The 27,679-nt window shown below is 41.8% G+C and overlaps 2 protein-coding genes across 2 annotated transcripts; one reads left to right on the forward strand and one right to left on the reverse strand.

Annotated features, from left to right (window-relative positions):
- Positions 1 to 9,184: 9,184 nt before the first annotated feature.
- Positions 9,185 to 11,035, forward strand: SPZ1 (spermatogenic leucine zipper 1). Its single transcript, XM_055232620.1, has one exon. It carries the CDS (start codon positions 9,408 to 9,410, stop codon positions 10,698 to 10,700), a length of 1,293 nt encoding a protein of 430 aa, XP_055088595.1. The 5' UTR covers positions 9,185 to 9,407; the 3' UTR covers positions 10,701 to 11,035.
- Positions 11,036 to 22,424: 11,389 nt separating this feature from the next.
- On the reverse strand, positions 22,425 to 23,474 carry LOC129493201 (RNA-binding motif protein, X-linked 2-like). The gene has a single exon (XM_055299088.2). It carries the CDS (start codon positions 23,445 to 23,447, stop codon positions 22,590 to 22,592), a length of 858 nt encoding a protein of 285 aa, XP_055155063.1. The 5' UTR covers positions 23,448 to 23,474; the 3' UTR covers positions 22,425 to 22,589.
- Positions 23,475 to 27,679: the final 4,205 nt, after the last annotated feature.

Consider the following 27,679-nt stretch of genomic DNA (forward strand, 5'->3'; position numbering starts at 1 on the left):
AATCATGTATTTTATTGCTCAAATATGTTTGAATACTTTTAATATGATGAAAAGTTTTTTGGTATAATGAAAAACATTTGAGCTGGGCATGGTGGTGTATGCCTGTAATCCCAGTGACTCAGGAGGCTGAGGCAGAAAGATGGCTTGAGCCTAAGAGTTTGAGTCTGCAGTGAGCTATGATCACACCACTGCACTCCAGATCCTGACTCCAAAATATACATATATATATGTATATATAAATTTTATGTGATTAATAGTTTTTTGAGTCTCGCTCTGTTGCCCAGGCTGGAGTGGCTCACTGCAAGCTCCGCCTCCTGGGTTCACGCCATTCTGCTGCCTCAGCCTCCTGAGTAGCTGGGACTATAGGCGTCCGCCACCACGCCTGGCTAATTTTTGTATTTTTAGTAGAGACGGGGTTTCATCGTGTTAGCCAGGATGGTCTCGATCTCCTGACCTCATGATCCACCCGTCTTGGCCTCCCAAAGTCCTGGGATTACAGGCGTGAGCCACTGCGCCTGGCCTGTTTAATAGGTTTTTTTTTTAAACCAAAGAATAGTAACTGATTGGTTGTGACCATTCAAGGGTTAGAGTTTTGATGTTTACAAGGATTCTACACAAAGTGTGATTTTAATCATCATTATTTGTATGATGCTTTTAGATGTAGTAGTGCGTTTGTAGGTAGCCATTCTAAAGGGAAAATGGTCTGAAAATTGAAATTCTACAAAATAACTGAGGAGTACTCTTCAGAAGTGTCATGAAAAATAGGAAAAGTTTGAGACCTGTCACCGAGGAAACTAGACATGACTAAATGAAGTGTGGGATCCTAGAACAGAAAAAGAACATTAGAGAGGAAACTGGTGAAACCCCAGTAAAATCTGTAGTTTATTTAGTAGCATCGTGCTGAAGTTAGTTTTGATAATTGTACTATAATTACATAAGAAGTTAAACTTAGGGGATATTGGGTGAAGGATACATGGGAACTCTCTGTACTATTTTGCAGCTTTTCTCTAAATCTAAAATTTTTCAAAATAAAAGGTTAAAAAATGATTCCCACATAAAAAAGGATTATCTCTGAGTTAATAATATAAGCGATTATTATCAAGGGTAATTATCAGTTGCACAAGTCTTTTTATTTTATTTTATTTTATTTTATTTATTTTGAGACAGAGTTTTGCTCTTGTTGCCCAGGCTGGAGTGCAATGGGGCGATCTCGACTCACTGCAACCTCCGCCTCCTGGATTCAAGTGATTCTCCTGCCTCAGTCTCCCGAGTAGCTGGGATTACAGGCATGCGCCACCATGCCCAGCTAATTTTTGTATTTTTAATAGAGACCGCGTTTCTCCATGTTGGTCAGGCTGGTCTCAAACTCCTGACCTCAGATGATCCAGCTGCCTTGGCCTCCCCAAGTGCTGGGATTACAGGCGTGAGCCACAGTGCCTGGCCTAGTTGCACAAGTCTTACAGGAGAGATATCAGAATCTCCAAGGAGTGGCCGGGCGCGGTGGCTCAAGCTTGTAATCCCAGCACTTTGGGAGGCCGAGGCGGGCGAATCACGAGGTCAGGAGATCGAGACCACGGTGAAACCCCGTCTCTACTAAAAATACAAAAAATTAGCCGGGCGTCGTGGTGGGCGCCTGTAGTCCCAGCTACTCGGAGAGGCTGAGGCAGGAGAATGGCGTGAACCCGCGAGGCGGAGCTTGCAGTGAGCCGAGATTGCGCCACTGCACTCCAGCCTGGGTGACAGAGCGAGACTCCGTCTCAAAAAAAAAAAAAAAAAACAACTCCAGCCTGGGTGACAGAGCGAGACTCCGTCTCAAAAAAAAAAAAAAAAGAATCTCCAAGGAGTACAGAGTATCTTTAATTTGGATAGAAAGCAGAGATCTGTGCTATTATTCTGTTGTAGGCACAATGTGGTAGGCATCTGTTGGTTTTGCCAGACAGACACTCATTCCCCTATTTTCCTTTCTTTTGTGTGTGTGTGTGTGTGAGAGATGGAGTCTTGTTCTTTTGCCCAGTCTGGAGTACAGTGGCATGATCTTGGCTCACTGCAACATCTACCTTTCAGGTTCAAGCGATTCTTCTGCCCTCAGCCTCCCAAGTAGCTGGGATTACAGGTGCCCACCATCATGCTTGGCTAATTTTTTTTTTTTTTTTTGAGACGGAGTCTCTCTCTGTCACCCAGGCACCCAGGCTGGAGTGCAATGGCGCGATCTCGGCTCACTGCAAGCTCCGCCTCCCAGGTTCACGCCATTCTCCTGCCTCAGCCTCTCCGAGTAGCTGGGACTACAGGCGCCCGCCACCACGCCCGGCTAATTTTTTTTGTATTTTTAGTAGAGACGGGGTTTCACCGTGGTCTCGATCTCCTGACCTCATGATCCACCCGCCTCGGCCTCCCAAAGTGCTGGGATTACAAGCGTGAGCCACCGCGCCCGGCCTATGTTTCCTGACTTTTTAATGATCACCATTCTAACTGGTGTGAGATGGTATCTCATTGTGGTTTTGATTTGCATTTCTCTGATGACCGGTGATGATGAGCATTTTTTCATGTGTTTGTTGGCTGCATAAATGTCTTCTTTTGAGAAGTGTGTGTTCATATCCTTTGCCCACTTTCTGATGGGGTTGTTTTTTCTTGTAAATTTGTTTGAGTTCTTTGTAGATTCTGGATATTAGCCCTTTATCAGACGAGTAGATTGCAAAAATTGTCTCCCATTCTGTAGGTTGCCTGTTCACTCTGATGGTAGTTTCTTTTGCTGTGCAGAAGTTCTTTAGTTTAATTAGATCACATTTGTCAATTTTGGCTTTTGTTGCCATTGCTTTTGGTGTTTTAGACATGAAGTCCTTGCCCATGCCTATGTCCTGAATGGTATTGCCTAGGTTTTCTTCTAAGGTTTTTTATGGTTTTAGGTCTAACCTTTAAGTCTTTAATCCATCTTGAATTAATTTTTGTATAAGTTGTAAGGAAGGGATCCAGTTTCAGCTTTCTACATTTGGCTAGCCAGTTTTCCCAGCACCATTTATTAAATAGGGAATCCTTTCCCCATTTCTTGTTTTTGTCAGGTTTGTCAAAGATCAGATGTTTGTAGATGTGTGGTATTAATTCTGAGGGCTCTGTTCTGTTCCATTGGTCTATATCTCTGTTTTGGTACCAGTACCATGCTGTTTTAAACCAGGAAGAAGTTGAATCTCTGAATAGACCAATAGCAGGCTCTGAAATTGAGGCAATAATTAATAGCCTACCAACCAAAAAAAGTCCAGGACCAGATGGAGTCACAGCCGAATTCTACCAGAGGTACAAGGAGGAGCTGGTACCATTCCTTCTGAAACTATTCCAATCAATAGAAAAAGACAGAATCCTCCCTAACTCATTTTATGAGGCCAGCATCATCCTGATACCAAAGCCTGGCAGAGACACAACAAAAAAAAAATTTTAGACAAATATCCCTGATGAAAATCGATGCAAAAATCCTCAATAAAATCCTGGCAAGCCAAATCCAGCAGCACATCAAAAAGCTTATCCACCGAGATCAAGTGGGCTTCATCCCTGGGATGCAAGGCTGGTTCAACATATGCAAATCAATAAAATTTAATTTTTGTATTTTTAATAGACGCAGCATTTCCCCATGTTGGCCAGGCTGGTCCTGAAGTTCTGACCTCAGTTGATCTGTGGCCTCAGCCTCCCCAAGTGCTGGGATTACAGGTGTGAACCATCGCACCCGACCACATTCCCCTCTTTTCTAATAACTGCCCCCCATCATGCCGCTTCATCCCTGGTCCAGTTCATGGGCTGACCCACCCCAAAACTCCATGAGAACATGACCCACCTGGGCCAATCAGTGCCTTCCTTGGCACTTTTGCTAGAACTATAGGGAAAGATAAATTTGTTTTCCTCTGGGATTGTTCAGTTTTTAGGATATAAACCTGGAGCTTCCTGATACCACCATGTAGAGAAAGAATCCTAAGAATGAAGGCACAGAGAGAGACAACTCAGAAATGGTGAGGTCCAGTCCTAATTATATAACCTCAGCCCCTGAACCTAGGTATGTCAGAAACCATAGGTTTTGAAGGGCGACAGGCTAGTCAGAGACGACACCGGTGGCAGCCGAGAGATCTTTATTGGAGAGGTAGAGGTCAGGTTGCGCGGGGGAGAGAGAGAAGAGAAGAGAGAGAGAGCTGCTGGTGTGCTGGGTTTTATATCCCTTGGGCCTATGTGGGGTGGGCCCAAGGGAAGGCGGGAGATGCTCCTTTCTGATTGGCCCTCCTTTGGCAGGTTCAGACAGTGCCCAGTCAAGGAGGGGAGAAGAACCCGGAACCAGCGCCATTAAGGTACCCCTGTTGCCTAACAGGTTTCTTGGTTAACTTAACCATGTTAAGCATGAGTCATTGATACTCTCAACCTTCCACCCTTTCTGCCTCAGTTTATTTGGCTTAAGCCAGTTTGAGTTTAGTCTCTGTCACTTGGTGCCAAAAGAATCATGAATGAGCTCTTCCTTTCTCCGCCATCGTGGTTTGTGCTTGATTCCGCTTCTCACCATGTCTTCTTACAAGACTTTCAGGATTAAGTGATTCCTGGCTAAGAAACAAAAGCAAAATTGTCCCATTCTCCAGTGGATTTGGATGAAAACTGGTAAGAAAATTAGGTACAACTCCAAAAGGAGACACTGGAGAAGAACCAAGCTGGGTCTGTAAGGAATTGCACATGAGATGGCACACATATTTATGCTGTCTGAAGGTCACAATCACATTACCATATCAAGCTGAAAATGTCACCCCTATCTGGAGAGTTGGACGTTTTATTGGGAATATATTTCTCTCTGTATCTGTTATGAATGTGTTGGTGCTGGGTTGAGTAATAAATATCTGAGACCTTTCATTTAAAAAAAGAATAATGAATGAAACATTCTATATTTTACTTTTTAAAATTAATTTATTTTTGAGACAGGGTCTCACTCCTGTCACTGAGGCTGCAGTGTAATGGTGTGATCTTGGCTCACTGCAGTCTCTACTTTCTGGGTTCAAGTGACCCTCCCACATCAGCCTCTGGAGTAGCTGGAACTACAAGCACACACCACCACACCCAGCTAATTTTTTGTATTTTTAGTAGAGAAGGAGTTTCACCAAGCTGTGCAGCCTGGTCTCAAACTTCTGAGCTCAAGTGATGAGCCTGCCTTGGCCTCCCAAAGTGCTGGGATTACAGTTGTGGGCCACTGTGCCCAGCCTACATTCTATATTTTGATACTCACTTTGAAATTCAAATGTATTAAAGGAGAACATTGATTTTATATTTTTGTAATGGCAATCTTGTTTTTTTTTTTTTTTTTTTGAGATGGAGTCTTGCTCAGTCGCCCAGTCTGGAGTGCAGTGGCACAATCTCGGCTCACTGCAAGCTCCACCTCCTGGGTTCACGCCATTCTCCTGCCTCAGCCTCCCAAGTAGCTGAAGCCAATCTTGTTTTAAAGAGAGAAGAATTTGGGCCAGACACAGTGGCTCATGCCTGTAATCGCAACAGTTTGAGAGGCTGAGGCAGGAGGATTAGTTGAGCCCAGGAGTTTGAGACCAGCCAGGACAACATAGTGAGATTCCCGTCTCTACAAAACAAACCAAAACTAGCTAGGCGTGGTGGTGCGTGCCTGTAGTCCCAGCTACTCAGGAGGCTGAGGTAGGAGGATTGCTTGAGCCTTGGAGCCTGAGGCTGTAGGTGAGCTGTGATTGCCCCACTGCACTCCAGCCTGGGCTACAGAGCAAGACACTGCTGCCACCCCAGAAACAGAAAATGAAGGAAAAATTTGACACAAATTGTCACCTTAACAATTTTAGAAACAATTTTTTGCAGTTTTTTTTCTTTCCTTCTTTTTTTTTTCTTTTTTTTTGACAGGGTCTCATTCTGACACCCAGGCTGGAGTGCAGTGGCATACTTACGGCTTACTGCAGCCTCAACCTTCTGAGCTCACACTATCCTCCCACCTCAGCTTCCCAGGTAGCTGGGACTATAAACATGTGCCACCACGCCTGGCTAATTTTTGTATTTTTAGTAGAGACGGGGGTTTCACCATGTTTCACAGGCTGGTCTTGAACTCCTGGGCTCAAGTGATCCTCCCAGCTCAGCCTCCCAGAGTGCTCAGATTAAAGGCATGAGCCAGCATGCCCAGCCAATGTTTTCTTTCGTGAGTCATTAAGCTATGTGAAACTTAGTGGATAGAAATTGTAAAACAGTCCAAATGTGTTTAACCTCCGTGGTTACCCACTGGGGAATATGGGTCAATAGAGACAAGAGGACTGCTCTTGTTTCTCAAAATCTGTTTATTTACCTTTCAGTGCCTAACATAAACACGTTCCAACAAAATTAACAACTGTTAACTGGAATTCACTCTAGTTGTAGGGGAAAGGAAATATTTAAATCCTTTTCAGATTTTGTTTTTGTTTTTGTTTTTCTCTCTCTTTTTTTTTTTTTTGAGATAGAGTTTCATTCTTGTTGCCCACACTGTAGTGCAGTGGCGCAATCTTGGCTCATTGCAACCTCCACCTCCCAGGTTCAAGCGATTCTCCTGCTTCAGCCTCCCGAGTAGCTGGGATTACAGGTGCACGCCACATGCCTGGCTAATTTTTTTTTTTTTTAAGTAGAGATGGGGTTTCACCCCGTTGGCCAGGCTGGTCTCAAACTCTTGATCTCAGGTGATCCACCCACCTCAGCCTCCCAAAGTGTTAGGATTACAGATGTGAGCCACCATGCCTGGCTCTTTTCAGATTAAAGAAAAAAATTATCTTCACATCTTGACCATGCTACCTTCAAACCAGTTTTCATTAAAAAAAAATCAAGACGAGAGCAATATTAGATTTATGTCTGACAGCATTAAAAAGCTGCAAGCACAAGAGGATAGAGAATACATTTTCTGTTTAAGTATCTAGGGAACATACATGAACACTGATAATCTATTAGGCCAGAAAGAAAATATCAATTTCTTTTTTTTTTTTTTTTTTTTTTTTGAGACGGAGTCTCGCGTTCTCACCCAGGCTGGAGTGCAGTGGCGCGATCTCGGCTCACTGCAAGCTCCGCCTCCCGGGTTCCCGCCATTCTCCCGCCTCAGCCTCTCCGAGTAGCTGGGACTACAGGCGCCCGCCAACACGCCCGGCTAATTTTTTTTGTATTTTTAGTAGAGACGGGGTTTCACCGTGGTCTCGATCTCCTGAGCTCGTGATCCGCCCGCCTCGGCCTCCCAGAGTGCTGGGATTACAAGCGTGAGCCACCGCGCCCGGCCGAAAATATCAATTTCAAAAGGTAGAAATATAACAGACATTTTCTGAATACAGTATGATAAAGCTAGAAATTGATTATCGAATCAGAAAAAAATTCCCCTTGTCCTGGAGATTAAGAAATTGTCTTAAATGATGCTTGAGTCAAAGGGGGAAATAAGAACCAATGCTGAACTTCTAAGATGGAATTAAAGCATAAGGACAATTGCTAGTATCTATGCTGTCATTGTGTGAATTAGAAAAGGTGTTCCTTTTTCAAGTAAAAACAGAGACCAACCCTGCTGTATCTGTGAGTAGTCAGTGACGATGGCCTGGAGCCCAGCTGGCTGAAAGATGAGCATGAGGCTCTGGGGAATTAGAGCCAGAGTGAGTTGGTAACTGGAGAAGAAAGAAAACATATAAATTTCTCTTCTCTAGGTGAAAAAAACCTGAGTATGAGTTTTCCGTTAAGATTGGAAGCAAATTTCTATCAAAGTGCTTGCTAGCAAGATTTTGAAGGCCAGGAAAAAGTCATACGCAAGAAATGTTTTCTTTGATTGAGTTCTATATTCTCAAGTCCTGACTCCTAAGAACAAAAAGACAAGAAAGCAGCTTATTAAAATGCAAGAAGTTTAATAAACTTGTTACTTTCTATAACCCACTGTAGAATTTACCTGTTTCAAATGCTTTTTATTTTTTAATTTTTAATTTTTTTTTGAGGCAGTGTCTTGTTCTGTCACCCAGGCTGGAGTGCACTGGCACGATCTCAGCTCACTGCAACCTCCTCCTTCTGGGTTCAAGCAAGTCTCATGCCTCAGCCTTCTGAGTAGCTGGGATTACAGGTGTGTGCTGCCATTCCCAGCTAATTTTTGCATTTTTAGTAGAGATGGGGTTTCGTCATGTTGCCCGGGCTGATCCTGAACTCCTGGCCTCAAGTGATCTGCCCATCTTAGCCTCCCAAAGTGCTGGGATTACAGGCATAAGCCACTGCACCTGGCCAGTTTTTTAATTTTTTGAGATACGATCCTGCTGTGTTGCCCAAACTGGAGTGCACTAAGTAGCACAGTCATGGCTCACTGCAGCCTCAACCTCCCAGGCTCAAGTGATCCTCTCGCCTCAGCCTCCCAAGTAGCTGGGACCACAGGCACACACTACCATGCCCTGCTAATCAAACATTTTAGAAATATAACTGTGTCATTTTAACAAGTTACTGTGTAGAGTGTGGAAATCTTAGGGGATCAATAAAAGAGCCAAAAAAAAAAAAATCCCCCAATAAGTTACTGCAAAAAGTAATAGTCAAAGTTTTCTATCACCTGATGTAAATGATTTGCGAGTAAGCTTGTCAAGCCTGTCTTAAAGGATGCCTATATTCAAAGCCAAGAAAAGTCCCAGTCTGTAATTGTGTTGCTATTATAAATAACCATTCAGATAGTCCCTTCTTGGAGCAGAATATTTTTGAATGGAGGGACTCCTGACGTTACTTTCCTAAATCACAAAAGGCTGTACTCTCAGGGTTTTGTTTTGTGTGGATAACTTTCTCTTACAGTCACATCTCTCCTAGAATGGGAGCAGTAAAGCCTTTAGGTGCCATGAAAGGATGGGGACCTCATCAGAGAGGACTGGTCTCAGCAATGCCCTTAAGTGGTCAAAACATGCTGCGGTTGAGGTCAGGATTGTGAGGGGATAGAGGTGACGTAGGGAAGTAACTGAGTGCATTCAGACTGAGATGAATAGCAACCTAGAAATTAAGGAGGGGAAGAGCTGTTGTAGAGCTCTTTCTGGCATGAGGAGTAGGGGTAGCTCAAGGTTGATTTTGATGCAGGAGTCACTGGGCAGGAATTTATGAGGCTTCCATTGTGACACAAAGGAGACAGACACTATGGATAGGCCACAATTGTGCAGTGACAAAATAAAGACCTGGTTGCTAGGGCCAGAGAATAAATACCGGGTGCCTAGAGGAGAAGAGATGGAGCCCCAGCCCTGGTCCCGTTTCCCACCCTTCCTCCCCCACAAGACTGTCTGAGATGCCACCTTCCACCTAAACATCATCTCCCAAATTTTAATCCTTAACTTTGGTCTCTGACTTCTGCTTGATTCCACAATCTCCACCCACATTTGCAGGAAGGACCATCACCTGTCCTTCCTGGAATCTCTAAAGTTTTCTGCTTTCTTTCTGTCCTGATGGCCAGCTCTGCTAAGTCAGCTGAGATGCCCACCATCTCCAAAACCCTTAACCCTACTCCTGATCCTCATCAAGAATATCTGGACCCTAGGATTACCATTGCCTTATTCGAAATTGGATCACTTTCCCCTTCCTCCTGGGGCTCTCTCCCTTCCCTAAAGAATAGCAGCCATCGAGTTACAGAACAACAGACTGCACAGAAGTTTAACAATCTCTTGAAAGAAATTAAAGATATTCTTAAAAATATGGCAGGTTTTGAAGAGAAGATCACAGAAGCAAAAGAACTTTTTGAGGAAACCAATATTCCTGAGGATGTGTCAGCCCACAAAGAAAATATCAGAGGACTTGACAAAATCAATGAAATGTTATCAACAAACCTCCCTGTTAGTTTAGCCCCAGAGAAAGAAGAGAATGAAAAGAAACAGGAGATGATATTGGAAACCAATATTCCTGAGGATGTGTCAGCCTACAAAGAAAATATCAGAGGACTTGACAAAATCAATGAAATGTTATCATCAAACCTGACTGTTAATTTAGCCCCAGAGAAAGAAGGCAATGAAAAGAAACAGGAGATGATAATGGAAAACCAGAACTCTGAGAACACAGTACAAGTTTTTGCAAGAGATTTGGTAAATCGTTTAGAAGAAAAAAAAGTCCTTAACGAAACTCAACAAAGTCAAGAAAAAGCAAAAAACAGACTTAATGTTCAAGAAGAAACTATGAAAATTAGGAACAACATGGAGCAGTTACTACAGGAAGCAGAACACTGGAGTAAGCAACATACTGAGCTCAGTAAACTGATAAAATCCTATCAGAAATCTCAGAAAGACATAAGTGAGACTCTCGGAAATAATGGAGTCGATTTCCAAACCCAGCCAAATAATGAAGTGTCAGCTAAGCATGAGCTGGAGGAACAGGTGAAGAAACTGAGCCATGACACCTATTCATTGCAGTTGATGGCAGCTTTGCTAGAGAATGAATGCCAAATCTTACAGCAGAGAGTAGAGATTCTCAAGGAACTCCATCATCAGAAACAGGGAACTCTGCAAGAGAAGCCAATTCAGATAAACTATAAACAGGACAAGAAAAATCAGAAGCCATCAGAAGCAAAGAAAGTAGAAATGTATAAGCAGAACAAGCAAGAAATGAAGGGTACATTTCAGAAAAAAGACAGATCCTGTAGAAGCCTGGATGTTTGTCTTAATAAGAAAGCTTGCAGTACCCAGTTCAATATTCATGTTGCAAGAAAAGCTCTTAGGGGAAAAATGAGGTCAGCTAGCAGCCTAAGATAGAAAATACCAAAAGCAGACGAAAAGGTGAATCCTTAAAAAACTACATCTGTTACATCCAACTTGTCAGGCATGATCAATCATCAAACCTTTGGCAGATCTGCTGGTTCAACCAAGAAAGAGCTATAGAATAAGAAGATTGACACTTATATTACTCATTACTTCAGCAGTTATGTAAATCTGGTCTTTAATGACCATTGTGTCTACATTAAGTTCATAACTTTTCACCTTTACAATCTGCTTTTTTTTTTTCGTAATTATTAGATAGACAGCCTAGAGTGAGAAGTTAAAGGTCCAATTAAGTAAAGATCTAAATAAAAACCAGAATACGAGGGAAAATTTTTTTTTCTTTATTTAATCATTGCCTGGGGGCAAGGGGAGTTCTGGGGGAAAAAAGTATATAGTGTTTTTGGCCAGGTGCAGTGGTATTTTGGGAGGCCAAGGTGGGAGGATCGCTCAAGGCCAGGAGTTTGAGACAAACCCGAGCAACACAGCAAGATCCCATCTCTAAAAAAAACAATTAAGTGAAAAAAAAGTACATAATGCTTTGGTTGTGACCTTTTGAAGCTCCTTTCTAAATGTATGTTTCCTTTTCCTATTATACACTGAAGTGTGGGATGTGGGAGAATTTTAAAAATGCTGATAATCCAACCCTAACAAATCATTTTTCTCTTATAAATCTGCACTGGCTCTACTTTTCCTAAGGTGCCTCCCTTGCTCCTCCGCTAGTGAACTGTGGGCATACTGGGCAGCAGAGGCCCTTGGGAAGGACCCCCTCAAATTGTTTGGAAGAATAGAGACATATCTGAATTTTATTTTATTTTATTTTATATTTTATATTTTTATTTATTTTATTTTTGTATTGTATTGTATTGTATTGTATTGTATTGTATTGTATTGTATTGTATTGTATTGTATTGTATTGTATCGTATATTTTTGAGATGGAGTTTTGCTCTTGTTGCCCAGGCTGGAGTGCAATGGCACGATCTCAGCTCACTGCAACCTTCACCTCCCAGGTTCAGGCGATTCTCTTGCCTCAGCCTCCTGAGTTGCAGGATTACAGGTGCCCACCACCACACCCGGCTAATTTTTCTTATTGTTTAGTAGAGATGGGGTTTCACCATGTTGGCCAGGCTGATCTCAAACTCCTGACCTCAGGTGATCCACCTGCCTCGGTCTCCCAAAGTGCTGGGATTATAGGCGTGAACCACCGTGCCAGCCTAGATTTTATTTTTGCTGGAAAAGTTTCTCCCATTCCTCCAGGTATAGACGGTAGTGTTACCCAGGGGGAAGAAACAGTATCTTCTGTTAAGGGAGCTGGATTTCTGGTTCCAGAAAAGATGGAGCAGATGAATTTTCCCCTATTCTTCCCTTTAAGTAAGCTGAAACCCCTGGACATTATATATAAAGCAAATATAAGAAGATTCTGAACGGCGGAGAGAAGGAGGTAGAATGGTCAGGGACTCTGCAACTTAGGGAACAACATGGTGCTTAGTTCTCTGGGTTTTCTTTCTGCCTCTCATATATTCGGAGCTAGGTGCTGGAGAAGTCCACAACCTAAAAATGTCAATGCATGTAGACAAAAAAATTCCCCCATAAAGCTTGCTTTCTTTTGTCAACAGATGAGGAAAGGAACAGTCTGGTGAGACAGAAACCTTTTGACAAAACTGCCCTAATCCAGCCAAATTGTATAGAAACATATTTCTACCCCCATCCCCATTGGCAAATACTGAGTAGAGAGCCTAGACATTCATCGTTGCCTGGCAGTCATGAGGCACACCTCCCCTACTCTTCTGGGATGGTGCAGAGGAGGTAAGAGTAGGGATCCTAAAGTTCTACCCTCCACCTGATGGTAACAGTGCTCTTCCCTGGCCTTCCCCAACCCCTCCAGTAGAGTGGAATGTCAGTGGAGTCCACATAAGACCAGATTTCTACCCCTTTTCCCTGCTGGCATCATCAGCAGGGCCCTACTAAAAAAGAAGACTTAATAAGATCCAGGGTCTCCTAACAATCCCCAAAATGTCCAGAATACAATAGAAAAATCACTCATTATATTGAGAGCCAGAAAAATCTCAACTTGAATGAGAAAAGACAATTAACAGATACCAACAATGGGACAACACAGACACTAGAGTTATCTGACAAGGATTTTAAAGCAGTCATTATAAAAATGCTTCAGGCCAGGCGAGGTGGCTCACGCCTGTAATCCCAGCACTTTGGGAGGCCGAGGAGGGTGGATCACCTGAGGTCGGGAGTTCGAGACCAGCCTGACCAATATGGAGAACCCCCATCTCTACTAAAAATACAAAATTAGCTGGGTGTCATGGCACATGCCTGTAATCCCAGTTACTCGGGAGGCTGAGGCAGGAGAATTGCTTGAACCCAAGAGGCAGAGGTTGCAGTGAGCCAAGATCATGCCATTGCACTCCAGCCTGGACAACAAGAGTGAAACTCCATCTCAAAAAAAAAATGCTTCCATGAACTGTTACAAACATAAACAAATGAAAAAATAGAAAGTATCGGCAAATAAATATAAGAGAGACATAAGTGGAAATTATGGAACTGAAAAATATAAGTAATATAACCTCAATGAATGTGTGCAATAACGAAATATAGATGTCAGAGAAAAGATTCTATGAACTTGAATACAGAACCATAGAGATGACCTAGAGAAAGTTGACAGAGAGGCTGGGTGCAGTGGCTGACGCCTATAATCCCAGCACTTTGGGAGGCCGAGGCAGGTGGATCACTTGAGGTCAGGAGTTTGAGACCAGCCTGGGCAATATAGTGAGACCCGCATCTCTACAAAAAATACAAAAATTAGCCAGGTGTAGTGGGGCACACCTGTAGTCTCAGCTACTCAGGAGACTAAGGTGGGATGATTGCTTGAACCCAGGAGTTTGAGACCAGCCTGGGCAACATAGGGAGACCCCATCTCTACAAAAACTACAAAAATTAGCCAGGTGTGACAGCACACGCTTGTAGTGTCAGCTACTTGGGAGGCTGAGATAGAAAGATTGCTTGAGCCTGGGAGGTTGAGGCTGCAATGATCCATGATCATGCCACTGCACCCCAGCCTAGGGGACCGAGTGAGCCCTGTCTCAATCAGTCAATCAATCAAAAAGTTGGAGTGAGAACCCAGGATCCTCTCCATCTTGCCTTCCAGGGGTAAAGGTTTTTTTTTTTCCTCGTTTGTTTTTTTGAGATGGAGTTTCGCTCTTATTGTCCAGGCTGGAGTGCAATGGCACAACGTTGGCTTATGGCAACCTTTGCCTCCCAGGTTCAAGTGATTCTCCTGCCTCAGCCTCCCGAGTAGCTGGGATTACAGGTGCCCACCACCATGCCCGACTAATTTTGTATTTTTAGTAGAGACAGGGTTTCTCCATGTTGGTCAGGCTGGTCTTAAACTCCTGACCTCAGGTGATCCGCCCGCCTTGGCCTCCCAAAATGCTAGGATTACAGGCGTGAGCCACTGTGCCCCTCCTTTTTTCTGTCTTCTTTTAGAAGGGGAGGAGGACAGCTGTCTTTCTCTTCTATATAAATGCTCAGTTTCATTTTCTCAGAATTCCTCACTTACAGTACAGACCTCATTACATAGAGGATGACATCTGGTTCTCATTGCATCCCCCCAGGGATAAGAACTAGGACAAGGGAATCCAGCACAGTAATTATCATAATAACCTGTCTCTGGTGCAAAAACTTCATGTATGCATTCAGGGCAACATAAAGATGAGTATTGGCCGGGCGCGGTGGCTCACGCTTGTGATCCCAGCACTTTGGGAGGCCGAGGCGGGCGGATCACGAGGTTAGGAGATCGAGACCACGGTGAAACCCCGTCTCTACTAAAAATACAAAAAAAAATTAGCCGGGCGTGGTGGCGGGCGCCTGTAGTCCCAGCTACTCGGAGAGGCTGAGGCAGGAGAATGGCGTGAACCCGGGAGGCGGAGCTTGCAGTGAGCCGAGATTGCGCCACTGCACTCCAGCCTGGGCGACAAAGCGAGACTCCGTCTCAAAAAAAAAAAAAAAAAAAGATGAGTATTAAAAACCCAACAAAGACGGTCACAATCTCCACCACAGGTTCTATTATACATGTAGCAGGGGGCACAAGAGATTTTCGTATGTTGGAAGTACCAAAATGACAACCTGAAATACTGCTCCCTACTCCTAAACCAACATTGCTTTCTATGTTTGGAATATGTATCACTTTATTCAAAAGCTAAAAGCCAACACTTTCTTGTTACAGCCCTTAGTGAAATAAAAAGAGATTGCCACACTTAAATAATATTGGGGGTCCTTAAAAAAATTGCACACTTCTTTCCATCTGTCTTTCCTTCAAGTAGAGATACCCTCCACACTATTCTCCAAGCACCTTGATTAATAAAGAATCGTATAGTTCACTTGGCCAGGCACGGTGGCTCATGCCTGTAATCTGAGCACTTTGGGAGGCCAAGGCAGGCAGATCACCTGAGGGCAGGAGTTCGAGACCAGCCTGGCCAACATGGCAAAACCCCGTCTCTACTAAAAATACAAAAATTAGCTGGGTGTGGTGGCATGCACCTATAGATCCAGCTACTCGGGAGGCTGAGGCAGGATAATTGCTTGAACCTGGGAGGCAGAGGTTGCAGTGAGCCGAGACTGCGTCACTGCCCTCCAGCCTGGAAGACAGAGTGAGACTCCATTACAAAAAAAAAAAAAAAAAAAGAAATCTTTCCTTACAGCAGGAATAAAAGTCTTCCAAAGTCCTTTTAATTTCTTGTCTTTCGCATTTATTTCTTTAATTTATCTTGAATTGTTCCAGAAAAAGATTCATCATGGTATTTAGGTTGATTGTCTATAAGTTGTATGATGGGTGTTTTCAAGTCCTTTTTGCTTGTCTATGCTTTGAGCCCTTTTTAACCTTTCCAATAAGAAAGTATGAGGCACTTTATATATATAAAAAGTAAGGATGGAATAATGGAAGAAGCATTTCACAAACAGGGAGATAATCTAAGTCTCAACTTGTTTCAGTCTGAGTTGCTTCATTTAAAAGGTGGCGATAATAACTTTCTTTTGGACTATGGACAAATGGTTCAAAGATTCTCTGGCTCCCTCAGCTGAGGTATTATTGCTCTCTGGGAAGTAGGAACAGATTAAACGAGAGAATTAGAAACTAATCAGAAGCAAGCCTGGCTGAAAAGGAAGGGAACAATAGCAAAAAACCCAGGCACACAGGATATCTGGAAGTTGGGATCATTGGTATGTTGCAAGTAAAAAGAAAGATAAGTATTACATTAAAAAGACAGCTATCCTAGATTAGTGTGAGGCAGAGGAGTGGATTTATCATCATTATTACATCAATATTATTATTTTTATAAAGTTATTCTACGAACCTGATTGATATAGAAAATCATTTAAATTTTTCTTACCTTAATAAAGGCCTCAGGCAGATCATCATTGGAGTGTCACAGCCAGTTGAGTGTTTTTCTTTTCTAACAATCACACAGTCTTCCAGAGGAAACCACTGACCACTAATCCATATTTAATTAAATTTTCTCTCACAGGGAAGCATACATTGCTTTGGTTTGCACTGGTCTGTTAGGAAGCCTCAGTTTATGAGGAATTAGATACTGATATGTGCATTTTGCTTTGATTTTAAATATTAAATGGTATTTTTATTTAAGAGAAAGTACTGTTCAATGGTCCTCAGATTTTTCTAGGGAAAGACCTTATTTTGTTTGTCTCTTCTCCATTTTTCTTGATGTATCCTATTAATCTTTAACAAAACCCAGATTTTGGCTTCGTTAATCTTCATTATTTTCAGTATTTCATTTCAATGATTTCTGGTGCCTTCTTGATTTTCCTTTTTTAAAGTTGTTTTGTTGTATTTTTTCAATTTATTTTTCTTTTATTGTGATAAAACAATACACAACATTAAATTTACTATCTTAGCTATTTAAACAATTTTTTTTATTTTTTAAATTTTTGTTTTATTTTTATTTTGAGATGAGGTCTTGCTGTGTTGCCCAGGCTGGTCTTGAACTCCTGGATTCAAAGTATTCTCCCACCTCAGCCTCCTAAGTAGCTAGGATTAAAGGTATGTGCCACTGTGCCTAGCTCATCTTAACCATTTTTAAGTATACAGTTCAGTAGTATTGAGTATATTCAATTTCATGTTATTGTGCAGTGGATCTCTGTAACTTTTTTTATCTTGTAAAACTCACACTCTATGCCCATTAAACACTAATTCTTCCTCTTTCCTTTCTACTATCTGTTTCTATAATTTTGACTATTTTAGATAATTAATATGAATGGAATCATACAGTATTTGCCTCGTTGTGACTAGATTATTTCACTTAGCATAATATCCTCCAGGTTCATCCACATTATTGCGTATTGCAGGATTTCCTTCTATTTGAGACTCCTTAATGTTCCACTGCATGTATATACCACATTTTCTTTATTTGTTCAAACACTGATGGACATTTGGTTTGCTTCTACCTCTTGGCTATTGTGAATAATACTATAATGAACATAGGTATGCAAATATCTCTTCAAGGTCCAGCTTTGAATTATCCTGGTATCTACCCAGAAGTGAGATTTTTGGATCCTATGGTAATTCTATTTTTAATTTTTTGAAGAATCTATATTGTTTTCCATAATGGTTGCACCATTTTATATTCCCACCAGTAGTGCAATTTCTTCACATTCTTTCCAACATTTATTATTTTCTTTTTTTTCCTTAAGAGACAGGGTCTTGCACTGTTGCCCAGGGTGCAGTGGTGCAATTGTAGTTCACTGTAGTCTTCAACTCCTAGGCTCAAGCAGTCCTCCCACCTCAGCCTCCCAAAGTGCTGGGATTATAAGCGTGAGCCACTGTGCCTAGCCTTCCATTCTTTTGATAGTAGCCATCCTAATGGGAGCAAGATGACAAGTCACTGTGGTTTTAGTTTGCATTTCTCTTACGATTATTGATGTTAAGCATCTTTTAATATGCTTGTTGATTTTTTTTTTTTTTTGAGACGGAGTCTTGCTCTGTCACCCAGGCTGGAGTGCAGTGGCACAATCTCGGCTCACTGCAAACTCCGCCTCCCGGGTTCATGCCATTCTCCTGCCTCAGCCTCTCCGAGTAGCTGGGACTACAGGCGCCCGCCACCACGCCCGGCTAATTTTTTGTATTTTTAGTAGAGACGGGGTTTCACCGTGGTCTCGATCTCCTGACCTCGTGATCCGCCCGCCTCGGCCTCCCAAAGTGCTGGGATTACAAGCGTGAGCCACCGCGCCCGGCCTGCTTGTTGATTTTTAAAACATCTTCTTTGTAGAATTGTGTATTTAAGTCCTTTGCTCATTTTTAATCAGGTTATTTCTTGTTGGTAGTATTGAGTTGTAGGACTTCCTTATATACTCTGGATATTAACCCCTAATCCAATATATGACTTGCAAATATTTTTCCTCATTCCATAGGTTTCCTTGTTACTCTATTAGTTGCTTCTTTTGATACACAGAAGTTTTTCAGTTTGGTGTAGTCCCATTTGTCTGTGTTCACTTTTCTTCCCTGTGCTTTGGTGTCACATTCAAGAAATCATTGTCAAATCCAATATCCTGAAGCTTTCCTGCTATATTGTCTTCTAGGAGTTTTGTGTTTTAGGTCTTACATTTAGATCTTTAATCCATTTTGACTTAAATTTTGTATACAGTGTAAGTCCAACTTCATTCTTTTGCATATAGACCTCCAGTTTTCCCAACACCATTTATTGAAGAGAGTACACTTTCCCCACTGTGTAACCCTGGCACCCTTGTAAGGAATGGCTAAATTTGAATTTTTATTTAGTTGTTTATCTTTTGGGGGCATATAGTGATGAGAAGTAATCTAATTTAAATAAGTAATGTAATTTTAATGAATAAAATGAATAAATCAAATTTACATGTACCGGTGTGGAGAGATGTTTTGACATCTTTTGTCAGAACTTTGGACCGATGTCAATTATGATACCTAATTAATCAAAGGAAAATTCTTAGAAATTTGAAAACTTTAGATGAAGAACTTTCATAAAACTAACCACCTAGTTTTACATACCTTAAATGAATATTATAGTTACAAAATTATTTTTACAACAGTAGTATTTAGCATTTCATGTTGTCTTTCTTATTATGTATTTTCTTTAAGAGTAAAATACCCAATATTTTAACATATTTTTATTTTTTTAATTTTATTTATTTGTTTTTCTGAGATGGAGTCTTGCTCTGTCACCCAGACTGGAGTGCCATGGCGTGATCTTGCCTCACTACAACCTCTGCCTCCCAGGTTCAAGTGATTCTCCCACCTCAGCCTCCCAAGTAGCTGGGACTACAGGGCCCGCCACCACACCTGGCTAATCTTTATATTTTTAGTAGAGACAGGGTTTCACCATGTTGTCCAGGCTGGTCTCGAACTCCTGGTTCGAGGCGATCCACCCACCTCAGCCTCCCAAAGTGCTGGGATTATAGGCGTGAGCCACCATGACTGACCTTAACATATTTATTTTTAAAGTTAGGTGCTTTTTTTTTTTTTAAGGGAGGCTCCTCCAAAAAAAAAAAAAATGGCAATTTTTTTTGGTTTGTTTTTGTTTTTGTTTTCCTTTTTTTTTATTATTATACTTTAGGTTTTAGGGTACATGTGCACAATGTGCAGGTTTGTTACATATGTATCCATGTGCCATGTTGATTTCCTGCACCCATTAACTCGCCATTTAGCATTAGGTATAACTCCTAATGCTGTCCCTCCCCCCTCCCCCCACCCCACGACAGTCCCCGGAGTGTGATGTTCCCCTTCCTGTGTCCATGAGTTCTCATTGTTCAGTTCCCACCTATGAGTGAGAACATGCGGTGTTTGGTTTTTTGTCCTTGCGATAGTTTACTGAGAATGATGTTTTCCAGTTTCATCCATGTCCCTACAAAGGACATGAACTCATCATTTTTTATGGCTGCATAGTATTCCATGGTGTATATGTGCCACATTTTCTTAATCCAGTCTGTCGTTGTTGGACATTTGGGTTGGTTCCAACTCTTTGCTATTGTGAATAGTGCCGCAACAAACATATGTGTGCATGTGTCTTTATAGCAGCATGATTTATAATCCTTTGGGTATATACCCAGTAATGGGATGGCTGGGTCAAATGGTATTTCTAGTTCTAGATCCCTGAGGAATCGCCACACTGACTTCCACAATGGTTGAACTAGTTTACAGTCCCACCAACAGTGTAAAAGTGTTCCTATTTCTCCACATCCTCTCCAGCACCTGTTGTTTCCTGATTTTTTAATGATGGCCATTCTAACTGGTGTGAGATGGTATCTCACTGTGGTTTTGATGTGCATTTCTCTGATGGCCAGTGATGATGAGCATTTCTTCATGTGTTTTTTGGCTGCATAAATGTTTTCTTTGGAGAAGTGTCTGTTCATGTCCTTTGCCCACTTTTTGATGGGGTTGTTTGTTTTTTTCTTGTAAATTTGTTTGAGTTCATTGTAGATTCTGGATATTAGCCCTTTGTCAGATGAGTAGGTTGCAAAAATTTTCTGCCATTCTGTAGGTTGCCTGTTCACTCTGATGGTAGTTTCTTTTGCTGTGCGGAAGCTCTTTAGTTTAATTAGATCCCATTTGTCAATTTTGGCTTTTGTAGAAAAAATGGCAATTTTAACCAGTCACTGTATTCTAAAAATATTGGTATCATTTATAGTCAGATTTAGATTTTCCAGTAGTGTTTTCTGAACACTGAGTTTATTGATGAAAACTATTTTTTTAATTATTTATTTATTTATTTATTTTTGAGACTGAGTCTCACTCTGTCGCCCAGGCTGAAGTGCAGTAGCGTGATCTTGGCTCACTGCAAGCTCTGCCTCCTGGGTTCACGCCATTCTCCTGCCTCAGCCTCCCGAGTAGCTATTTTTTAAAAGGTTATATTAGCACTTCTAACATGTGCATCAAATGTACCTGTAAGCTCCTTTATGACAGGATGTGGGTGTTTTCAAGGGAAGCATTGTAGGTATAGTGGCATCTTCTGTTTACCTAGCACAATTCTTATTTCTGAAAAGCAGCTACTCAACAATCTGATTTTCTTAGCTAGCTTCCAGTCATTAGTTCTAGTATCTGCCTTGAAATCTTCTGAGTTCATGCATTTGTTATCAGCACATGAGCCTTAACCTGTTATAAGGTAATTTTTTCTACTCTTATTTTATTGCCAAGTGATGTTTGGCTTCTTAAAAGTTTCTACTGGAAAGTGTGTCCTGGAAGCTAAATCTAGTTGTTGCCTCTGGTTAACAAATGAAATACTTGTCAGTAATTTGTAATACTTTTTTCCACTTAATTTAAAAATATTTCAAGTCATTTCTTTGTGTATTTCAGATATTATAAGGATGCATAGTCCCCTGTGATACTTTTTTTTTCTGAGACAGAGTCTCGCTGTGTTGCCCAGGCTGGAGTGCAGTGGTGTGATCTCAGCTCACTGCAACCTCTGCCTCCCAGGTTCAAGCGATTCTCCTGCCTCAGCCTCCCGAGTAGCTGGGACTACAGGTGTGCACCACCACCCCCAGCAAATTTCTGTATTTTTAGTAGAGACATGGTTTCACCATGTTGGCCAGGATGGTCTTGATCTCTTTTTTTTTTTTTTTTTTTTGGAACAGAGTTTTGCTCTTGTTGCCCAGGCTAAAGTGAAATGGCAGGATCTCAGCTCACTGCAACCTCCGCCTCCTGGGTTCAAGCAATTCTGCCTCAGCCTCCCGAGTAGCTGGGATTACAGGCATGCGCCACCACACCTGGCTAATTTTGCATTTTTAGTAAAGATGAGGTTTCTCCATGTTGGCCAGGCTGGTCTCAAACTCCTGACCTCAGGTGATCCACCTGCCTCAGCCTCCTAAAGTGCTGGGATTACAGGCGCCCACCGGGCAGGTCTTGATCTCTTGACCTTCCGGTGATCTGCCTGCCTCATGATCTGCCTGCCTCAGCCTCACAAGCTGATACTTCTTGTTGTTGTTGTTTTTAACCAAAGTTTTAATGAAAAAGAAAAGACATTAAAAATTTTTTTAAACAGGAGGGTTTGGGCATGGAGCTGGTTGATCTTAAAAATCCTAACCCAGCCGGGCGTGGTAGCCCACGCCTGTAATCCCAGCACTTTGAGAGGCTGAGGCGGATGGATCACCTGAGGTCAGGAGTTCGAGACCAGCCTGGCCAACATGGTGAAATTCCCGTCTCTACTAAATATACAAAAAATTAGCTGGGCATGGTGGCAGGTGCCTGTAATCCCAGCTACTTGAGAGGCTGAGGCAGGAGAATCACTTGAACCCGGGAGGCGGAGGTTGCAGTTAGCCAAGATCGCACCATTGCACTCCAGCCCTGGGCAACAAGAGTGAAACTCCATCTCAAAAAAAAAAAAAAAAAAAAAAAAAAAAAAAATCCTAACCCATTCATTCCCATCAAGCTGTCCAAAACTAGTAACTGGAAAGGTCCCATGATGCTGGGCTCTAAACATCGAACACAAAGACTAGAATAATAGAATTATCTGGTATTTTCCCTTTCCTGAAAATTCCATCTTCAATTGGGGTCTATGGGTTCAAGAGCCATATTTATGGACCGAAAGTTAGGACACATAGTCTGGTGCAGGGACAATGGATGGTAGGAAAAATATCCAGGATCTAGCTGTTGAAACTGCAGCCCTCTCAATGACTCTAATACTCAAGGGATTAAAAGAATCCAGCCCCAGAAGTTTTAGATACAAAAATAGTAACAACCCAATCGAATTTTACTGCATTTAAAAAACATAATTATTTCCAAATCTACTGAGCAACTGAACAGTCTTCAGTGACGCCTACGGTCACTGGGATTCGAAGACTCTCACTCCCAGGAGCGACGGGCCTTTTTATGCCTATGGTATTTATCTCGGCTCCTACTTCGAGTTATGACTACGCCCTTCGGAACGCCAGTTGTACGGGCTAGAAAGTGTGTCTGAGCTCCGCCCTCTGTCCCTATCCCTGGTTGTTCCTTCTCTTGCCTCCTTACTGCTTGAGGACTTGTGCTCGTGCTTGGGTTTCTCCTTCTTCAGCTCCCTCTCTGGGTCTTCTGCTCCACCGTAGTAGGCAGTCCTGGCTTCGGGGAGCTTCCGCCTCTCCCTGGGCTGTGACTTCTGAGCTCTCTCTGAGTTCTTGCTGATGTGCTTCTTAGGGCCAGGGTCATCTTTTTCCTTTACTGTCTTGCTTGTGGGTGACGAAGAGGATGGTTGCTTTGCCTGTACCAACCGATTAGTTTTCTTTTTTTCATTTTTCTCTTTCTTGTGCTTTTTTGTTGGTCTTTCATCTTCAGAGCTCTCAGACGAACTTGATGAGTAGGTATGAGCCCCACGGGAGCCCTTCTGGAGCTCTTTGGTCACGTCATCCATTTCTTCCGAGTTCTTAGGAGCCCGATAGTTAGACACATGATCCACTCGGATAGTTCGTCCTTTGATCTTGATCCCATTAAAATTGTCAACGGCCAGAATTGTGCTCCTCTGGTCTTCATAGCAGAGGAAACAGAATCCTTTGGATTTCCCGGTCTTCTTGTCCCGCACAAGATTAATGTTAACAATCTCCCCATATTGTGAGAAAACACAGATGATGTCCCCTTCAGTCAGTTCATAAGGAAGCCCTCCCAGGAAGATCCAGGCGCTGTCCTTGTACTCGGAGTGCCAGGACACCTTATCGGCCACCCCAAGCTGGACCTCTCCCTCATTCAGCTCGTTGATCAGCTTCACCTTAGTTAAAGCGTTCATCTTCGCGGGCTCGCGCTCAACGTTCAGGTATCAGTGTCTGCGCGAGGCAGCCCCCCCCCACTCCCCCGCCCGTGTGATACTTAGTGGCGCGCGCGCACGTGTGTGTGTGTGTGTGTATGTGTGTATGTGTTTTACCAACCTTACTGAGTCATAATTTACATAAAGTAAAACACATCTATTTAAATGTGTGGTCTTATGTAACGTTCACTACCATAGTTAAGATAGTAAACATTTCCAGGCCGGGCGCGGTGGCTCACGCCTGTAATCCCAGCACTTTGGGAGGCCAAGGCTGGCGGATCACCTGAGGTCAGGAGTTCGAGAGCAGCCTGGCCAACATGGTGAAGCCCCGTCTCTACTAAAAACACAAAGAATTAGCTGAGCGTGGTGGTGGGCGCCTGTAATCCCAGCTACTGAGGAGTCTGAGACAGGAGAATCACTTGAACCTGGGAGGTGGAGGTTGCAGTGAGCCGAGATCGTGTCATTGCACTCCAGCCTGGGCAACAAGAGTGAAACTCCATCTCAAAAAAAAAAAAAAAAAAAGATAGTAAACATTTCCTTTACCATAGAAACTTCTCTCATGCCTCTTTTCCACTCCCTGTCCCAGGCAATTACTAATTTGATTTCTATCAATTATAGGTTAAGTTTGCCAGTTACAGAGCTTAATAGAAATGGAATCACATTATATGGACTCTTTTTGGTCTGGGTTTTTTTTCACTCAGCTTAATGTTTTTAGCTTCATTCCTGTTGTTGTGTGTATCAGTAACTCATTGTGTGAATAGATTACAATTTACTCATTTCCCTGCTGATGGACATTTGGGTTCTTTTTAGTTTTGGGCTATATTATAAATTAAGCCACTATGAACATTTAGGTACAAGTCTTTGTGTGGACATTTTTTGTTTGTTTGTTTCTCTTGGGTATATACTTAGGAATGTAATTGCTGGGTCACATGGTAAGAAATTGTGAGGCTGTTTTCCAAAATGGTGTACCATTTTACACTCTCACCAGCAATGTATGAGAGTTCCAGTTACCTACATCCTTGTCAATTCTTGGTGTTGTCAATCTGCTAGTTTTAGTTAATCTAGTGGATGTGTAGAGATATCTCATTTTGGATTCCATTTTCATTTCTCTAAGGACTAATGATGCTGAACTTTTTTTTTTTTTAATGAAACTTTTTGGTTGTTTTGTTTTGTTTTGAGACAGGGTGTCACTATGTTACCCAGGCTAGTCTTGAACTCCTGGACTCAAGCGAGCCTCCTGTTTCCCACCTCAGCCTCTCAAGTAGCTGGGACTATAGGCACGCACCAGTATGCCTAGCATGCTGAATATTTTTGCATCTGCTTTTTAGCCTTTTATATACATTTGTGAAGTGACATTTCAAGCCTTTCGCCCATTTAAAAAATTGGATTATTTTCTTATTGCATTATAACAGCTGTTTGCATTTTAAGTTGGTAGAGTTTTAAGGTACATATTTAAGCTGCTAGACTTAAATACTTATTCTGCTCTAGGCAAGTGCATAAAAAAAATCTCTAAAATCGCCATAGCATTGAAAATATTATGTGAGATGTCTATCCTTACCCCATCCAACCCCCAGGCTAAAATCTGTTTCCATTTGAGATTGTAAAATCATCACAGCAAATGACCTAATATTTTAAGTTTAATTGATATTTCTTTAGTAAAGGAAAAAAATTTCTTCCTACTCTTTCACAACTAAACATGAAGGATGTGCTATTTTTAAAAAAAAATTGTCTTTTTCAATTCATCTCATGTTAAAACCAGACATAACCATATTATTCCATTTAAAAACTGTCCAGAACTATAAAATATTTTTATTTCAGTTTATAAAATGGATGCTTCAATACACAAAGATAAATTATTATTAAGAAATTATTATTATTGGCCAGGCGTGGTGGCTCACACCTGTAATCCTAACACTTTGGGAGGCTGAGGTGAGTGGATTGCTTGAGCTCAGGAGTTTGAGACCAGCCTGGGCAACATGGTGAAAGCCCATCTCTACAAAAAATTAGCTGGGCATGGTGGCATGTGCCTGTAGTTCCAGCTACTTGGGGGGCTGAGGCAAGAGGATCGCTTGAACCTGGAGGTCGAGGCTGCAGTGAGCTGAGATGGCGCCACTGCACACCAGTTTGGATGACAAAGTGAGACCTTGTTTCAAAAAAAGAAATTATTATTATTCAATTAAGTTTCTAATAAAACGGAAAATCTGTCCCATACATCAGCCAACATGTGGAAATATCTAAAAGTTTAGAGCCTCAAATTGGGCAATTGCTTTAAATGTTTATTTGTGTCATAAAATTGTGTCTCTGCAACAAATAAATTAATATTTTTATCAAAATACAAATAATGTAAATGTGAATTCTTAAAAAGAAAAATTTTAAGTGAAAAGCAGTAAAAAAGACAATAATTCAATATATTACAGTAAACTGATGGAAATTCCACTCAGGGTAGAAGTATGGGTTCTTGGCCACCTGTCACTGTTCCAATCTACCCATTTGACAGGGTAACTGAAGCAGAGAGGTCAAGTGATTTGTCCAAGACCACGCCACTTGCTAGTGAAGATCTGGAATGGGAATGAATATTCACTAGCAGGCTAGTGTTATATAACATATTTTCTTATAATTGAGAACTAAAATTCCTATTAAAAATCTATACTTGTGCCAAGCACTGTGGCTCACACCTAAAATACCAGTGCTTTGGGAGGCTGAGGCAGGAGGATCTCTTGAGGCCAGGAGTTCACCAGCCTAAGCAGCATAGTGAGACCCAGTCACTACAAAACTTTTTTAAAAAATTAGCCAGGCATGGCGGCATGTGCCTGTAGTCCCAACTATTCAGGAGGCTGAGGCAGGAGGGTCATTTCTTTCTTTCTTTCTTTTTTTTTTTTTTGAGACAGAATCTCACTCTGTCAGCCAGGCTGGAGTGCAATGGCACAGTCTCAGCTCACTGCAACCTCTGACTCCTGGGCTCAAGCAATTCAGCAGGAGGATCATTTCATTGCCTAGGAGTTCAAGGCTGCAGTGAGTTATGATTGTACCACTGCACTCCAGCCTGGGTTACAGAGGAAGACCATGTCACCAAAATAAAAAATGGAAGGAGAATGCCAGCACTGCACTAGCCTCTTCCCCATCAATTTAAAAAAGAAAATGTTTGTCCCTTTTCGTTGCTGAATACTATTCCAGAGCATAAATGTACCACTATTTAACCACTTACCCATTGAAAGACATCTGGATGATTTCTATCGTTCAGCTATTACAAATAAAGTTGCTATAAACATGTATTTATAAGTTTTTGTGTTAACATGTTCTTATTTCTCTGGGATAAAAGCCAGGAATGCAATTTCTAGGTTGTATGTTAGCTGCATGTTCAGTTTTTGTTGGTATTGCCTTTTATTTTCTTTTTTTTTTCTTTCTTTCTTTCTTTGACAGCACCTTGCTCTGAAGCTAAGGCTGTAGTGCAGTGGTGCAATCATGGCTCACTGCAGCCTCAATCTCCCAGGTTCAAGTGATCCTCCCACCTCAGCCTCCTGAGAAGCTGGGACCACAGGCGCATGCCACCACGCATGGCTGATTTTTGCATAGATGGGGTCTCCCTATGTTACCAAGGCTGGTCTCAAACTCTTGAGCTCAAGTGATCCTCCTGCCTCGGCCTCCCAAAGTGCTGGGATTAGAGGTATGAGCCATCATGCCCAGCTACTACTTTTAATTTTATCCTTTCTAATAGCGATGTAGTGATGTCTCATTGTGGTGTTAACTTGCATTTCTCTAATGACTAATGATGAACATTTTTCTATTGGTTGATTTGCTAACCACTTATTCTCCTCAGTAGATTAATGTCTCTTTATGTCTCTTTTGCTCATCTTCTAAGGATTATTTGTGTGTTTTTACTGTTGAAGTTTTAGATTTTTAAAAATATATTCTATATATGAATTTTTGGAAATCATCTATTTCCAGTACTACATTGAACAAGAGTGGTAAAAGTGGACATCCCTACCTTGCCCCCATCTTAGTGGAAAAGCATTCCATCTTTTACCATTAAATATGGGTTAATTGTAGTTCTTAATAGATGTTCTTTATCAAGTAGGAAAGTTTTTCTGTATTCCCAGATTTCTGAGACTTTTTTAAAGGAATAAGTGTTGATTTTTTTTTTTGGTCTTCCTCTGTTTCTCAGGCTGCAGTGCAGTGGTACAATCATAGCTCATTACAGCCTGGAATTCCTGGGC

Source organism: Symphalangus syndactylus, chromosome 11, assembly GCF_028878055.3.
Source record: "Symphalangus syndactylus isolate Jambi chromosome 11, NHGRI_mSymSyn1-v2.1_pri, whole genome shotgun sequence".
In the NCBI taxonomy this organism is placed as follows: domain Eukaryota; kingdom Metazoa; phylum Chordata; class Mammalia; order Primates; family Hylobatidae; genus Symphalangus; species Symphalangus syndactylus.

Coding starts and splice junctions, on each gene's coding strand:
- LOC129493201 (XM_055299088.2), bottom strand. CDS start 23,447: ATGAACGCTTTAACTAAGGTGAAGCTGATCAACGAGCTGAATGAGGGA.
- SPZ1 (XM_055232620.1), top strand. CDS start 9,408: ATGGCCAGCTCTGCTAAGTCAGCTGAGATGCCCACCATCTCCAAAACC.